Source organism: Oreochromis aureus, linkage group 8, assembly GCF_013358895.1.
Source record: "Oreochromis aureus strain Israel breed Guangdong linkage group 8, ZZ_aureus, whole genome shotgun sequence".
NCBI lineage: Eukaryota > Metazoa > Chordata > Actinopteri > Cichliformes > Cichlidae > Oreochromis > Oreochromis aureus.
In genome coordinates, this window is record NC_052949.1 from 26,909,511 (window position 1) to 26,927,454 (window position 17,944).

A 17,944-nucleotide genomic window follows, 5' to 3' on the forward strand; every position below is an offset into this window, starting at 1 on the left:
CAGTGACCGGTTGGGGGTGAGGGGATGTTAAAATATAATACAAAAAAAACCAAAAAAAAACAATGTTGGGAGCAAGATAAGGAGCAGGAAAGAAAAAAAGAGATTCAATTCCAGTAGAAGGTAAAACGTTGAGGTGGGTAATACAGATGATCCGCTGTGGCAGCACGCCCCATTCCTCTGAGGGAGAGTGGAGAAGCATCAGCTGCTGTCATGGTCACGTCGGCGTTATCGTCTGTTTAGAACTTGGCCCGATGCGACTGCGCTGGTCTAATGTAACATGATCGGGTGAGTCTGAAGCTCACTTTTAAACATACAGTGCTCTTTAAACCTACTGCAGTACATTTAACTGCTGACTGTCATGCGTAAACACTACACAGAGAGGTTTGGTGCATTAGCTGGAATGATTCCTTTTGTGGTTCCATCCACTGAGGATTAAAGTCCTGCTGCTGTGGAAATGAACATTTTAAAGCAACAGAGAGCACAGTAAACCTGCAGCTACGGGGCTGTTATCTTTATGGGGAAATATTAGATTGTATGTGTGTGTCAAGTCAGACCTGTGGCCAGCAGGCAGACAGTGTGTGCTCCCATGCAGGCCACACGCCAGTCGGGCCCGAGAGGCCGTGGCGGATTCTTGAATAGTCTAATAAACACCAGATGTTCCCTGGGTAATATATACACAGACCCTGTGCCGTGTCCATCTCCCCCGAGCAGGAATAACACAGCCAGGCAGAGTCAACCAGCATCTGAGGGATCACATCGACAGCAGCAGAAGCAGCAGCCGCAGGAGAAGGAGGAGGATGTTGTGCCCTCCTCAGAAATGCCGGATTTTTTTGGGAGGACGGATGATGTTTTGAAGAACGATAAGACATCTAGTGTGTGGGTGTATGACAAACAGCGCAAATACGAGTCCTTGCAACGTCTCTCAGATCTGCACCACCGCCTGCAATCAAGAGATAAACAGCCAATTGAAATTTCTTTTTTAAAAGAGTGCTTGGAGCCCTGCTGGCCAATTGCGTTTCTCGTTGCTGCCTTATCTGTGACAGACTCCTAGAAACTGATAGGGGCTCGCCGGGCCTCTGGATTCCGTTCCCCCGCACACTTACCAGAGGTTTATCTTGAGGCTGGAGCCTCTGTGAAATGGCGAACGGTGCCAGAGATATCATTCAACAAATCCCCAGCCTGTAGTCCAGGTCACCCGGTCCCCTTGTTGTTTCTACAGGCAAGGAATCGGCGGGGGGGGGGGACAAAACCAGCTTGCTTGCATGGCTCACTAATTCCATGTTTCCCGAGATGACTTACGAGATGCTTTAAAGTAACAGGAATAGATAAAAATCTCGATTTTATGAGTAGCTGTCTGCTGTGTTGTAATGTCACACACTAAACAAACTACTTTCTCATGAATATTTGAAATTTATCTCTCGCGTGGCGTGTGTTGGCAGTCACAGCTAACCCAAAAAGCTGCAAACATCTAATAAGCTGACCTGAAGAAAAGGAGGGAACATCAATGGCAGCAACGATGAGGATTTAAGAGGTTGCTCGGTACCGTCAGGTCTATGTGTTCTCATCACTATGACTTACGTGCTCTTAAAAGCACAAAGCCTCTTTATTGTAAATGCGGCCTGCGCGCACGGTTGTTGTGTTTGGGCATGCCTCTGAGCGCTGTGCTGTAAACAGGTGCCACCTCTTGTGAATCTGGCCTCCTAAGCTGTTTCTTCTGTGGCCGAATGTCCTCTTCCAGCACAAGAGCATTCCTCGGCGGTCACTTACAATCTTGTCTGCTTGTTCTCGGGCTGCAGCCACTATCTGGCCGTCTCTTTCTCCTCTGCTCTGTAGCATATAGCCACCTGCTTTCCTTGGTTCTGGATTTATTCATCTCCACTATCTGGATCTGTGCTTTGTTGTGTTTTTCTACTTGCTACCTGTTTCATTTTGCTTTTCTCTTTAATACAGCTGGATTCATGTTACATGTCTATCAGTAACATATATGTACTGTGAAAAACTGTCCACGAGAAACTGTGGCTCACTTTCTCTTTGCCTCTCTTTTGACTAACAGCTGGTATCTGTTTTTATAGTTTTCATTTCAGGCCTACATCTAACTATTTTTTTCCCTTTTCTCTTTAAATGTCAAGCAGTATGTCAGACTCAAGGATCCGATGCATGTGAAACTCGGGCAGTTGGTGCTTCTCACAACCTCATTCCTGGATTTTCAAAATAATACTGATTGAGCCAAGGGGACCTAGGGCAAATTTGAAAAATGCAGTAACTGCTCATATTTCCCACAGTTAACTGCGCCATCCACCACACACCCCAGGACAAAGCACGCAATATTTGTTTTTTCACTGCTCTAAATTATTGAAAAAAAAAAATTAATGAAAAACAGTTTTAAAGCTCACTAATATTTTTGTTATTAATGGAACAAGTCTAATGTTAAAGGAGTGCCTCACATAAATGTAAAAAATTCAGTTACCTATCAACCTCGTATTTGCATGGAAGCAGAACACTCATTTATCTTTTGGACAGATAAAACCTACATTATTTTAACAGCTAGACAGTCGGGGGAACTGACCTTTCACCTCTGTATCTAATTGCTAATTGGGACAAGTGTGATAAGTTGACATGCTTGAGTTTCTCACACTTTTTGCCTCTGACTGTCTGACTCACACTTAAGTCTGAAAGCATGTAAGTACAAGTGTGTGTGTGTGTTTGGATGTGCAGCAGCTCCATGCTGGAAGGTGTTACTCACGAGGCATGATGCCTTGGTCTGCCAGCTGCTCTCGTGTCCTCCTCTGCTGAAGTCTTAACTGTAGGACTAAAGTTGGGGGTAGGAGGAGGAAGAAGAGGACAGATAAAGAGCGAAGGTGAGAAAACGGTATGGAGAGACAGGAGAGGGACAGAGAAAAAGCAGGAAGAGGCTGAGAATACAAGCCACTTAAATCGGTATTTCAGAATGCTTAAAGTCTGAATTAGCATAGTTTTACTTTGCCTGTGGGCTGGAATGAAAAGCTACCAGTGTCAATTTGTAGTCATTGAACAGATGCACAGGGACACATACGTATGTGCACATATGCATACAGAAAACACACACAAAACAGCGCAGCTTGCTCACAAATATTTCTGTGAGCAGGATGTAGGGAATGATAAACACAGCTCCTGGCTTTTAAACAGATCTGCTCTGCAGTGTGTGGTCCACAGCATGTGCACACGTTTCACTGTGCCCTGCATGTGTGTGTGTGTGGGGGGGGATGTGGGTTGGGGGGGGGGGATGTGGGTTGGGGGGCGGGGTGTCTAGGTGGGAGTTTAAGGTCATAAACATAGAAACTCCTCAATGTCTGTTGGTCGACTGCGTCTGTGATTTTGTTGCTTTCTCTTTCTTCCTTTGTCTGTGTGTGTTTTCCCTCCCCAGTATTATCTGAAGGTCTCCCGGTCAGATCCTGGATCCGACACATAAGTATGAAATGTTCCCTTTTTCCTGCACAGTCCTAATCACTTTCTGTCTCCCCTATTGTTAATTATCTCACTCAGGTGGTTTATATTCACCCAGCTCTGGCTGCAATCACACGTTTTATGAATTTCTTCCAGCCTTCCAGCTTTGATGTCATGTAACAACTTTCTTAACAGTTTGACTGTGTGTCAGTGAGCTCAGGCGCCACATCACAGGTCTCTCATGGGAGAGCACCTCCATTATGTAATACCAGGCCCTTCCCTTCATCTGACATCTGCTTTAGTTTACAGCGAGGGGGTCATGACCTGCCGGTCGCGACATCCCAAAAAGCAAATGAAGGCATTAGTTGCCGATTGGAAGCTTACCAAAACATGTAACCGATACAATTTCTGACAAGGAAAAATGAGCACTTTCCTACATGCAAATGTTGTCTCTTCTTTTTTAAGACCAGGTGACAGATGGAATGTAACTATAGCTATATGATTTTTATTCAACAAGCTTGAACTCATTTGAATCTAAAAATAACAGTTTAAGTTGAACAGTAAGTCCTTGTAAGAGCAACATTTTCGCCATCAAGCCAGTAATGTAACAGTAACCCTTAAAGCATTCATTTATACTTGTGCTATGAATCTATGTAGTTAAATGTAGCCTACGCAAGTAGCCGATAGCATTGCCAGCATTTACCAAAAACACGTGACATAAAAGTTACAAATGGATGTTGTATTTTGAGTCAAATAAGTATTTGTTCCCCAAGGAAAACATGGCTGAGGAGGGATTTTGGCCCACTCCTTTTTACAGAAACTCTTCTTGTTTTCTTGGCTGCTGCAGCTCAAAGCTTGAGGATTGAGGTCTGGAGACTCCACAAACATTATCCGAGTTATGGCTGAGGGAAGGACGTTCTTGTCTAAGAGTTTGTGATACACGGCCATCTGTTGGCCCTTCAATGTGTTGAAGTTGTCCTGCACCCTTACCAGAACAACAGCCCCAGAGCATAATGCTTCCACCTCCATGCTTGACTGCGGAGATGATGTTCTTTCTGTTATCCTCTCATCCTCCAAACACAGCAGGTACAGTTGATGCCAAAAGAGAGCTTGGCTGTGGTTTCATCTGACCACAGCACTGTCTCCCAGGCCTTCTTTGAATCATTTAGGTGTTCAGTGGCAAAGTTAAGAGCTGAGATCAGACTGATTACAGTACGTGGGAACCAGAATTCTGTCTAGATTGTAGGGGATCAAATACTTATTTCACTCAGTAATTTGCAATTTTTATGCATTGTGTTTTTTCTGGATTTTTGGTTGATATTCTGTCTTGATTAAAATGACAGTCATGAAAATTACAGACTGTCTATTTGTTTGTAGGTGAGTAAATTTACAAATTCAGTAGGGGATCAAATAATTATTTTCCCTTCTCTATATGCTTAGCAAAATAATTTCATCATCAGATAAAAGAGAGAATAACTGTTATTGCGAGCTGAAGAAACTTCCTCTTGGATTTTTTCTCTAAAAAAGCAGATAACCAGTGAAACTTTTAGGAGAGAGTTATACGCCTGAAACATTTGTCAGAGATTAAATATGAACAAATTTGAATGCAAAATTCATTTAATTTGATTTAAACACAGCATTATATGTATTCATAAAAATTAGGTGTCCTAAAAGCATGCATTTGAATGAACAAAATGACTTACGGAAATCAATGCGCTATCCAAACATCATGTCATGATATCGGGCTAACGTAACAATCAGCCTGAATAGCCTGAATCTGGTCGTACGTGCAAATTTTGTCTCTAATTTTCTTGGAAAAAGCCAGGTGAAACATCAGCTGCTCTTTATTATGTTCACTGACAGGTTATCAATAATTGTGCTTGGAAAAGCACAGCAGCTGCCATGTAATCTGCTCTTTCTCCCCAAAAGCTTTGCTGAGACCAAGGGCTCGCTTGTCCTGATTGCAGAGTATACATGTTATAGAAAGTGGGCCAGAGCCAAGCTATGTAATCACAGATCACTGAACCATACTACGCCTCTCTGAATGTTGACTTTGAAACTGAAGACACTTGTTTTAACTTGGGCTTTCTTGACAATAAAGGACAGACAAACCCAATTTTTCAGATTTATAGTGTAAATAAATTGTCATTTGGCTTTGGTTTGCACCAGTGAAGTGCTGATAATTGCACAAGCCAGTTGAGTGATACTGTGATTTATTGTTCCATGCCTCACACACTCACAGCCACCACACTGAAGAAAGAACAAAAAAACCCAAAACAAGATAATAATAACACCTCACTTTTACACTTAAGCTCCAACACTGGTTGCATTTATTACATGAATTCTCCTGAACTTTCCCTTAGTGCAATCAGGAATGTGTTCACGACAGATATATGGGTGTAATTGTATAACTTGTAATAAACAGGTATTCCTAAATGAAGTATTAGGTTTATTTTAGTCTAATACCTCTGCATAAAGTAAAAATCCACCTTAAAACACAACTCGCATATTTTATTTCTACTGTCTTGGACAGTTCAACTCAGGTTTGTGAATGCGAGCCAGGACCTGTGTGGAGGAGAGCCAACGCTCCACCATTAAGGTACCGTTTCTGGAGTGGCTCCATTGACAGTGACTCATAGTGAACAGTGGGGTAGTAAGGTGATTTGGATGTATGTTGAATAACGCAAAAAAAAATCTCACTTGAGTTCAGAAACACAGGTAAGTGCTTTTATGTGTCACCAGACTGCAAATCATCGTCAGTGGAGCGAGTTGTGGGGTAGTCTCTCATATCGTAACTTATTACCAACTTTGTCAGAAGAGACAAGAAATCTGCTCCAATTTTACCTGGTGACACAAGCTTTTTAGTATAGTACAGCATTATAAATGCAAGATGAGACAGAAAAAATATAGCTAATCTAGTGCTAGTCTAGTGCAGCATTTAACATTGGAGATAAAATAGAAGCAAAAGTCTTTTTTCTACTAAGTTTTTTAAATATTATTTTAGGTTTCTTATAGGACATTGTTTTTTATATCATTTGACTAGTGATTCTATACTTACAGCCTATTCTGATCACTTATTGAATAGTACTTCAAAATAACTGTTGCAATTAGCGCCTGGAGGAGTGTCATGAAGGCTCTAAAACAGCAATAATTTCTTCAGTAAGGACTTTCCTAAACAAAGTCTAAACCCACAAATGTTCTCATGTGACTGCCTACATGGTATGCTTATCCGTTTAGTGCAGACCGCTGGTTCCTCCTGTTTTCTTTTAAGCTAAGTTAATAACTTTTTTGTTTGTTGTTTATTTTGTTCTTTTTTTTTAATCTGTGGGTCAGATGGATATTTTTTTTTTTTTTTACAGGTGACACTGGTGGAGTGAAAGGCTTATTCTGCTTATAACTGATGAGCTCATAGATCATATTTCAAACGTGACAAATACCACATCAAATGTTTACCAGCTCAGAAAAGAACATCAAACTAAGTTTCCTGTTTTGCTATTTCGATTTTCTCGGTGATCCAGCGTGAAAACATCCAGCGTATTTATGTTTTATACATTTGGGATCAGAAGTGAAAGTGGGTCTGAAATAGTTATATATTAAAGACAGCACATGTATGCACTGCTGATTTACATATGATCAACATGTGGCACTGCATTTGACGTCTCTGTCATAATATTATGTAATGGCCTTGAGCTTAAGAGCATGGACTGTGGTCATTTGAGCTCTAAATCAAATCAGCATGAGAACTCGTCAGTACCTCACACACTCAGATTCGGCGCTCCGTGGGGAGCACTTAAATGAGATCTTTATCTTTCCTTTTAGCTTCAACCATGCGGCAGCGGTTCCCATGGCTTTGATTAGTTTGATTGTCGTTTAAGCATGGTGCATAGGAGTGACAATCACTGGTTTTCACTACATGTAAGTCAAGCTACTTCATGTTAAAGAAACTGTAAATCCTTGACAGCAGATCATCTTCGACTTCCCCTGCCATCAGCAGTTATCACAGAGACATTTACAGGCAATTTTACCTCGCTTACGCACAACATTTCACTCATGCGCTCATAAATGAGCTCAAGCAGTCACTTTTATCAGGCGGCATTAACCCCTGTGACTGTAATATCAAGCAAACTTTGGCATAAGGACGATATCTCTACATCTGTGTTGTATTATAACAAGCTATAGCACAAGGATTAGAGCAACACAGACCCTGAGCCACCTTCGTGAAAAGCCTTATGCTGCTTTCGAATGCAGTAAATCCAGCCTCTCATGCTCCCCAGAGCACCGGGGGTCATTTCCCACCCTACTGATGTGCTCTAAACAAATCAAAGGAAAAGCATCATTTAGCCTGCCATTTCTGGAACGCAATTACAGCTCACAGGCAAACTGGAGGTAGGAACCAGAGCCACTACAGCCACCGGTTTGAAGCAGCTGTTTTTCGAGTGTAGAACAAGCTGAACAGCTATGATCAGTTGCAATTTCCTCAGGGAGGTGGCAGTGTTGCTCAGACTACACACACTGAAAACACACACGTGCAAGCTTAGACAAAGTATCTTCAAACTAAGGAAAGTGCGTGTGGGAATAAGAAAGTGACGGAATTAAGGAGTCTGTGTACGTGAAGGAGACAGATGGATACAAATCCCCAACATCTGATGTGTATTAGAAGGAGTTTAAGTCAGTGCTGTAGTCCAGACCCTTCCTCCCGCTTTGATATGCTCAGGTACACGCAGCTTCCAATGCAGCCATATTTAGATAACCTTTGACCTCTAATCTCCTTTTTATCAAAGCCTGAAAACGAAAAGTCTGACTGGCTTTCCTCAGCAGCAGCAGAGGGTTAGTGAGTGGGACTGAACAAGTGCACTAACCTGTCTGAAACATCATTCTCTCTCGTGTCATTTACAAGGAGTTTGATGGACATCACGTAACACGCCCCGCCTGTAAATCCATCATACTGTGACAGAGTGACGGGAAGCTTTCTGACTCACGCCGACCTCCCTCTGCTATTCCTTGTGCCATCACATACCAGGAGCACTGTATATTACACACACCTGTCACTTGGCTGCTGTTACTGAGGAGCACATTCTGAGTATCAACACAACTCATCCGTGAAGACAGACGAATGACACAACGTACGGAGAACTGTCTTCAAATGCTGTTGGCAGACAAACTGTTTGTGCGGCTTCGGAGAATAAACACAGCTGTACACAGAAAGTGTTCATAAGTTGTGACAGAACAGAGAAGCAATAAAAGTTACGTGTCAGTCATCACTGGACTTACCCGATCTAAACTTGCTTCGTATTAGTATGGAGTGTTCAGAGCCCAGAAGAGTCATAATGCTTACAGTACAGTTCCAGTGTTCAAAAGTTGCAAAATAGCCACGCACACTCAAGAAGCAATGACACTTTGACCCCGACCTCTGAACCCCACACTGAGACGAGACCCAGAGCTGACCCAGCCTGGCTCATCAACAGATCTAGAGGAAAAGTGGCACAGCAAAAAAAAAAAAAAAACCCAAAACAAAACAAACACTGGCTTTCTTGTCTTTCTCTCAGCCAGCGTACACGCCAGCAGCAGCCTTCCACTCTGTCTGCTGCTTTCTCTTCTCCGCTCACTCTCCCCCCGGTAGCTGATGTGGGAGTGTGTCTGTGAGTCTGCGGGCCTGAGAAAGCTTTGGTCCCATCTAGCTGTGAGATCTGAGCAGGGCCAGGGACAGCACAGAGAGATATGCCCTGCTCTGGGAGTGGCTAAGCGGCCAGGGTTTCCTCCAAGCCCCGCCTGTCAGAGCCCAGGGGCAGGACAGGGTTTGGCTGATGATTTCTTCCTCCCTTGCCACCAGTGTAAATATATCAGCCTATCAGCCTTGTTGACTGTCATTAGAGAGGAGAGAGAGGGAGTTAGATGGGGAGGGAAATATCAAGATAGAGGAGCAGATAATGAAGTAGCAGAACAGCAAGGAGGAAGAAAGCGAGAAAAGCAGGAGTGGCAACAAGTTTCACTGGAGTATTCAATTCCTCGTGTAATAAATAGAATGCATACAAGCAATATTCATAAACTTGTGATACAAATGTAGCAGTATAATCAGACTGGAAACACACATTACACTAGAAGACAGAGTGGGCGTTACACACACAGAGGAAACAAACAATGTGGACAATGTAGCATAAATAAAAGTATTAATGGCTACCACATTTTTTTTTTTTTAACTTTAAACAGATATTGCCTGAAAACCTGATTACTTATCACTTATTTTCCTCACTGTGACTGAACTGCAAAAAGTAGCAAGTAGTTCTTGTACCAATCCTCACTGAACTTTATTTTAAGGTGATGCTTAACAATTGTTTGGCAAGAAATGAGTGAGTCGTAAGACAGAAGTCTAAAATAACTTGAGATTGTCTTCCAAATATGTTTACATTTTTTCAGCAAACTCAGTCTGCACACACTCATCAGTGCTTACATGTGGATAGTAATGAAAGCAACTACCCACCGCACACATGGTGTCACAGCCTCAATAAACCAACTAAATCCATTATCCAACAATCTTTTAGGCCCAGAAACACTGACCACACCACACAACCAATGCTACAATAGAAACTCAAAATTATATAGGAATGTTTCCAATTTAAATCCAAGAAAGTGGACAGAAATCCTTCATTTCTTAGCTGGGCTTTTATTGCGAAACCTTTTCAGGGGGCTGGTAAATAATCATTTGTGTCAACTCCAACTGAAATGCTGGGTTTCAACTCAATACTCGTTTATACTTTAAAAAATACTTTATATTTCGGTTGTGAAAACACTTTGATTTGAAGTCCAGAGTGTATGACTTTTCCATAAATGAATGTCAGTCACATTCAAGCCGCCGCCAAATTAGTTAACACAGTGCTAATTAGACTAATCAAGTACAGACAGACCAGTATCAATGCATTTTATGCCCAGTAATGATGACTGATTTGCCAGAGCAGAGTGGGGGAGAGAATGAACAGCATGAATAAGATACTTGCAAAAGTTTATGGTGTCATTGTGACTTAAGTATTAAAAACAAGTGTGTCGTACAGCTTTCTCTGTCTCCTTTTAGATTGTTTGTTTAATTTTTTTTTCAAGGTGAACTTTGACCTTGGGCACTAAAAATAGTAGGATACTGTTGTGAAGATTGAAGATGACCCATAAAAATTGTTGATAATATAATGTTTGTACTGATTTTCATATTTGCTGTGGCCTGGATGTTAACCCAGCTAAAAGTCAATCATCTACAACTACACAAAATTTGACAATTATATCTTGAAAATTGTGGACACTAAACGGACAAACATAACCAATTACTTACATCCTCCCTTCAGGGGGGAAAATAATATCACTGTAATGCAAAAGTCGCTATTTACAGTATGTGAAGGGGCAGACTCTGAGGAGGATTTAAAGCATGTTCTGAGTAACATTATTTATTTTGCAGCTTTAAATTTGAGTAATTTTCAGACTTCTGAAAGAAAGAGATTTTTCAGCAAACAGAGTACCATGAGATATACAAACAGGTCTCTCTTGTAAATGAGAGTCTCAGTGGGATTATCTGTATTAATAAAGGTTAAATAAAAAGGAATGTATATATATACACATACATGCATGCATACATACATACATACATATACATATATACATATATATATGTATGTACTTTCTTGATTATTTAATATGACGGTCTACCATAGGACGCAAAATGTGAAAGTGACTTTGAAAGAACACAACCAGAAAAACCCTATATAAAATTTAAATACACAGATGTTTGGTTTTTGTTTTACTCTTACCTGAACTTCCAACAGCCTGCCTGCCTCTGACAACAGCAACACTGATGACAACTGAAACTGTTTAGCATTTAAAATAAACCTCTGTGAGCTACTTGTCTTTGTAGACTTTTTGTACAATCACTGAGTTTGCTCAGTCACACAGCAGTTTATGTTATATTCTCCTGTCCTCAACATGTGATCCCCACCACATACCGCGCTGTCCTCTGAGGGCAGCCTTCGCCAACTGCTGCCCCACCAGGTGCAGTGCCTCCTAAACCTCTGTCGACACCGGACGTCGGCTGGACACATCGAGGATTTCACCGTCGCTGTTTATCCTTAGATTTGAATGAAAAGTTATACGGAATATGATCCGGAGCATGAAAAGAAAAACACCAGGAGCAGTGAAGTGTGCAAGGGGCCAGAAAATATATTCCTGAATTTCTTAACAGGGGTTTTATTGTAAAATATTTACATGCATTGTCATTTTAGTTTGTTTATTACTAGCAAATTATTCTGTATTATAATATGATGATTCAAAAGAATTCGTTTTTAAAAAAAAATCTCGCCTCCTTTTGACCTTTTCTCATTTGTATCCCCCTATTTATAGGCTTTTCTCCACCTCAACTTTGGCTTGAAAGTTATTTTTCCATTAATTTCCCACCCTGCCCGTTTTCAGTTTGCTAAATAGAGAGAATACCAAAGACAAGTGTGTGATTACTACAGGCCTTTTCTCCACACTGTGTAAAAACTGCAGCGAAAGAGGGCTAATCAGTCATTGAAAGCTTTTTTCCAGCAACAGCTCAATGCTTCTGCCTCGCTACTATCCATTTTAATCTCTTCACACCATAAACACTGCTTGGTTTTTGTTGCCGAAGAGCCCCTGCACACATCAGTGAGATGCGCACACCAAAACATGCAATAATTTAAGGTAATAAATGATACGGTCTATCTGTTTGCTGTTAGCCCATGTGCCTGACGTGTGCTGGAGTGAGCTCCAAAAAACCCATACGATTCTCAAGTCAAATATTTACATAGAAGCTCCTCGGGCTGTAAATCTATCCCCGACATTCGCAGGTACATTTGTCTTGCGAGTACGCTGAATGAACACAGGTGCACGCACACCGACACGCACACACGAACCGGTCCCGTCTTAATTAGCAGGTGAAAGTGCTTAAAGGGAAGTTCTGTCAGAGGGTTTGACAGTGTACACACAGTGTCTCAGACAGATTCCTGAGGAGGTCACCCAGCCCTGGCTTAATCCTCCCCTTTAATTGGGGCCTATGTCAGCAGATGTGACAAGTCTCATCTGAACTGTCTGGAAGCGCACGTGCGTTTGTGTGTGTTTCAGCGTGTGCGATAAAAACACTAAGAGAGCAGATGATCACACTCATACACCCGTGAGACAGTTCTGAGTGCATATTTTGTACATTATATACAATAAGAATGCAGCAGAGTGTCTGTTGATGGTCGGACTCTGCTTTTTCTTTTCTGTGATGCATATTTCAACAATGTTTCTCTGATGCAATTACTCAAATATCTGTGCCTGGAGCATAAGGCAAGAGAAAGTGTTTATTGGCTAACTGTGCAGACATCTAGATCAAAAAATGACTGTTAGTGTTTTGGGTGATTTCTTGTGTTTTAGATAACGCAGATGTGACTCGCAAAAATGGCCAAACTGGACAAAATATAATAAAAATTACATCTAGTACAAACAGTTATTACACACGACGTGTCTGGACATTTTTTAACGACATCGTCACATTGTCTTTTCCATCAGTTCCAGTAAATGATGAATCAGTGGTCTGTAGGAGCCCCTTCTGCTGATAGGAGCAGTCGTATCGTATTTTAAATGCTTGGAATATCTCCTGTCAAATGCCATCTGTGGAATCCAGCTGTCCTGCAGCCATTTGCCTGACAGAATGTCACAGGAGGAAGTGTACTAGAATGCGCTGTCCAGTGTGAATGCAACATGTGCTGGACATTGTGTGGACTGCCCTGTAGAGCATGCAGCGGCTGTTACATGACATCCGACTTCAGAGGAAAATTGAAAACTTATCCCCTTCATCCCTCTATCTTCAACCATCCTGTCTCGCCTATCTTCCATCACTTAGGCCTTATAATGAGGTGGAGTTATGAGAGACTGACTTTGCTACTCACAAAGCTTAAAATGCTACAAAACCACATGTCATTTGGTAATTTATGCCCAAACTTGTTTAACCTACTAAAATACACCAGGTCATTAGTGACCCATTTAGGGCTAGGGTTTCAATTACGTGATTGTCCAGCAGGGTTCAGAAGGGTCTCAACTGAGCCATCAGGTGATGTCAGCATGCACAGAGATAAGCCTGATCTACCAGGGTTGAGGCTGAGCTTAATTATGTGGTTTATCTGAATTATCACTATTTTCGATTTTGTGTGCGTATGGTAGCTAGCCAGGAAACTAGTAATGGCTATGACTCATTCCATCTTATATCAGCCAATTTTCAGAATATTTTAGAATTTAGAACACACACATATATAAAGTCTGCATTTATATAGCTACACCTATCTATATATCAAATAAATATATTAAGCTAATAATAAACAACTATGGCTGGTGTTTGTGTGTAGTAGGATGTTAGTCCACTGTTTACCTCAGCTGTCAATATGTATTCATGTCTCTTTACTCTAGAGGAGTAAATAGATGTGGATAAGAATTGATGAGCCAGAAAAACCCACTTCTGTCCACTGACAGTGATACTGAGATGAGTTATTGAGGATATCCGTAACTTTTCTCCCTGGATGCACTGCTGTTTTTATGCTGCTGTTGGGGTTGTTCATTTCTGTTAGCTGCTGTTAGTCGGCGTTACTAAAACTTTCTTTGAAGTTGATCTATCATTTGGATCATAACAGCAAATAGACTCCCACATGAGAGTTTATATAAGGTATGTTAATCAGAGTAAAAGTGTGATTTTTAGGGTACTCAGTCCTAACATTAGTTGGCATAATGCATATAACCCACAGGTCTTGTTGTTTAGCTGGCTTGTTGTCTCATTCCTTCATGTTTTTCCGCTTGCAAGATATCTGAGCAGTGGGACCCCTGCTCAGATATCTTAACCCTTTCATGCATGAATTATGACAGCTTCAATCAGGATTTTTTTCTTAAGTACTTTTATTCATCTTAAGGCATGAAAAGATGAATAAAAATACTTAAGAAAAAAGCCCTGACTGAGGTTAATTACAATGAAACACGTCATACATCTATGGTAACATTAAACAACCAGTGGGCAGCAGGGTATGGAGTGACACATCAGTATCCAATGTAGTGGTTTATGTGCAAGGATACCATCAACACTGACACAAATACAGGAAAACAGCCTTTGAATAGCTGTCCACTGTAGTGACCACTATGCCTGAAAGGGTTAAATCTGAAGGTGCCGACAAAATATTAAAAATGAAAAGAAATTTACTGGCACGGCAAACGAATGCCTAGTTCTCTTCTCCTCCACCTCTGGTGTACTATGTAATGTGTGACCACTTTCTAACCACATATATAAAACGTGATTGGGGGAACAGCAATGTCGCTCTCAGCCACTGGATTCAGTATGTTGGCGTCCACAAACTGACACCGCTCCTATGTATTTTTTAATGTATTTTTCACATTTTAGTTTATGAAAATGCCTCAATTTCCTGGGAAACATAATTATGGTTTTCAGATGCCCTATATGCCCTGTGATCAAAGCTGTAGGATATGTCTTTGATATTAACTATTTAAAAGGATTCATCACATGTTAATGCAATGATCTTATGCAGACTGTGCTGCAGAAGCAGAAGCCTGATACTCACTATACTCAGTAAGTATACATACCCACAAGTCTCAATTTTGGCCATGTTGTGAGATCATATGAACCCCATTCGTCACAGATGAACAAATCTGTGCTCAAACTGCATTTGAACCTTTCATGTGCATCCATGATTCTATTGTATTCTATGAAATAATGCTTCAGAGCATGCATACACACATGAAAATTTAAGCTTAGATGTTTTTATAAAGGTCTGTTTTGATCTTCTACCAAAGATATCCTAACAAACAAGACAAGTCCCTTTTCAGTTACAAAGACATGAAGCTAATCCTGGTGTGTCTTAATTGACTAACTGAAAAAGGAGGAGGATGGGAGATAAGAGAATTGATATAACATACTTGATAGCAACAGATGAGGTTGACTGGTCAGGAGAGCGCAGGATGCGGTGGGACTTCTAGGAGGGTACATTGCGCATCTATGTGCATGTTTGTTTGTTTTTTTTTACACAGACACCACTAATACATATATAAAACAACAAGAGGCCACAGACATTTAAAGTGGACCAGATTATATCCAAACTGGCAAACAGTAAATCTGACCTGAACTAAAAACAGTTATGATACAGAGAATATGAATATATTGAAAACTACAATGTTCACTACCTGAACACCATGTTCTATGGCCAGTTATTTTGGTAGGTGTGTATGTGTTTGTTAAAGAGCCTCAGCGGCCTTGGTGGCAGCAGCTGTGTCCTATCAGTGTGAGTGCCTTTGTGCTGGTCTACCTCAGACAGCAGCTCTCGGTCCACTGTCTCTGTGGTGGTTGGCTCTCAGGTAAATACTGACATTTAAATAAGCGGTCAGAGAGATATATTAGAGTCCTGCACTCATGCAGCCAAGCAGGTTTAAAATAAGTCTCACCCATCCCAACAAGAAAAGATGACTCAGTTTAAACAAGTCACTGCTTGGGACCTGACAGCAAGTATCTTTTTCATGTTGTGCCTCGGTCATGCCTATACTCAGCATTAAATTACAGTTTCATTGATATGTTAAGGAGAACATTATAGTTTTACTGAGAGAAGGATTCAAACCCCCATTTTTAAGACAACACAATTTGGACTTCAGAGTCAAAAATGCTAATTTTGAGTTGAGTTGATACTGTGGACTTGCAAATCAAGCAGCAAGCATTTTATCACTGATGATATCCAACTACCATTTTTAGGTCACTATCATGTATATTTTATTTTACTTATTAAAGTTTAGCCAAATATAGTTAAATATAGTATCAACTTGTGATATAGTGGAGTTTGGATAGTTCAGAAAGCTGTGTATAACATGTTTACATGTACCTTTGCTACATACAATAGCTTGCAAAGCCCTAGTTAGCATTTCCGTTCAAAAACCCAAATAGACAGGGGCTACTGAAATATCGCCTAATACAGTATTTCAGCCTTCCACAGCATGTTGTAGGCCTGATGCCTAACATGGGTGCACTCTTGTTTGTGTCTCTTTGAGGTTTAACTGACAGCTACTGCGACGTAAGCTACACTTGTTAGCATTCTTACTTAACTAGCTTACTTTATATATATAATTTATTTTTTGTTTCCACTATAAAAACATTAGAAAGCCAATGGGGTAATATAAGGTTAGATGATGGCAGCTGGATAAGTTATCAGAAAGTCTTGAGAGTGATTCATTCCTTTATCAGCAACCAATCAGCCTTATCAGAAAGCTGAGGGGTTTCTCACGACACAAGCAGACCAACTAAAAAGAAAAAGAGGACTGAAAAAGGAGGCGATTTTAGAACGTAAACAGAGTGGCCGAAATATAAAGAGTATAAGAGAAAAGGACATTAAGTAGAGAATGAGACTGGAGGAGACAGAAATATAGGGAGAAGCAAGGAAAAGAGTTGGAGGAGGCTGGGAAAGAAAGAGCAAGATGTGGACCAGGCCAGACGAGGAGTCAGGTTCAGCATTTCCCCTCCGTCTCTGAGCTGCGGTTATAATGAAGTTCCAGTCAGAGTGGGCTGAATCCAAAACCAGAAGTGACAGAAAGATGAGGCTGAGCCAGCACTCTCCCCTCCTGTCTCCCTTCAAATCCCTCATCTCTGCTCTCTCTCCATCTTTATCTGGTCTGCGCGTCGGTCACCTTCACTCTGCGTTCTCTCCTCAGGCCTCATGAGTTCCGAGCGGCGCATGTCTGCCGCCAGGTTGGAAATGTCAACATGTGTGAGAGGTACTGGCGCTGCGAGCGATCTGAATGTAATCCCAAAACACAACAACAGCGTGAGGGAAATAGATTTTCTCTACATTATGTAAAAAACTGAAAACGCAGAGGAGAAGTAGTGTTTTGTACTTTTGTGGTTGTTTGGATTTCGCCAATTGACTTTGCCTCCGCTGTAGTCTGCAGGCGCTGGCGTGCGGCCAAGCTGGGAGGAGGTGGGTGTATGTCTGTGAGGCTTCAACAGAGAGACGGGCCTGCATCACTACAGCTTAACTCTAACTCCTGCCTATTACCAAGGCCTATATGTGCTGGCTTTATGTGGTATTCCCAAAACTTCACTATCAGAAATTTAATAACTCAAAGTCTGCTTTGTTGTTGTTAATGTGTGTGTCCGTGACTAACAGGTCAGATGAAAGGCCCATCAAGAGGAACCACTGGGTATACCACGCAAATGTCTTTCATCAAGCTTGACGGAGCCATAACGAGAAACCTATTAAGTAAAAATTTGTGAAGATGAAGTAGCATGTTTGATTATTAGCTGAAATAATTCCAGGACAAACTGTTTTGTCACAGCGTACGGTGGAGAGACGATCAGCTGTGTTGACACAAGGCAGAGAACCACTGCCTCAAAGCTTTCCAAATAGGAACTTTACTTTCTACAAACAAATATGTGAACTCAGTACACTGCAGTGTGAAAAAATAAATGAAGTAAGATGATGAGAGCTCAGGCATGGCGCTTAGTTAAAAAACT

General features: G+C 41.2%; 1 protein-coding gene across 10 annotated transcripts in view; it reads right to left on the reverse strand.

Moving 5' to 3' along the window:
- Nucleotides 1-17,944, reverse strand: part of myocd (myocardin) — a 131,526-nt gene that overhangs the window by 17,101 nt on the left and 96,481 nt on the right. For 7 of the 10 annotated variants that reach the window (XM_039616688.1, XM_039616689.1, XM_039616694.1 and 4 more), the window contains one exon: nt 2,744-2,809. The exons of 1 other annotated variant lie outside the window; for it this stretch is intronic. In XM_039616688.1, the coding sequence (XP_039472622.1) occupies nt 2,744-2,809 (66 nt within the window). Of the gene's footprint in view, nt 1-2,743; nt 2,810-8,694; nt 9,103-17,944 lie in introns of those variants that run through there. 2 more of the 10 variants (XM_031753363.2, XM_039616693.1) reach the window with 2 other exon arrangements.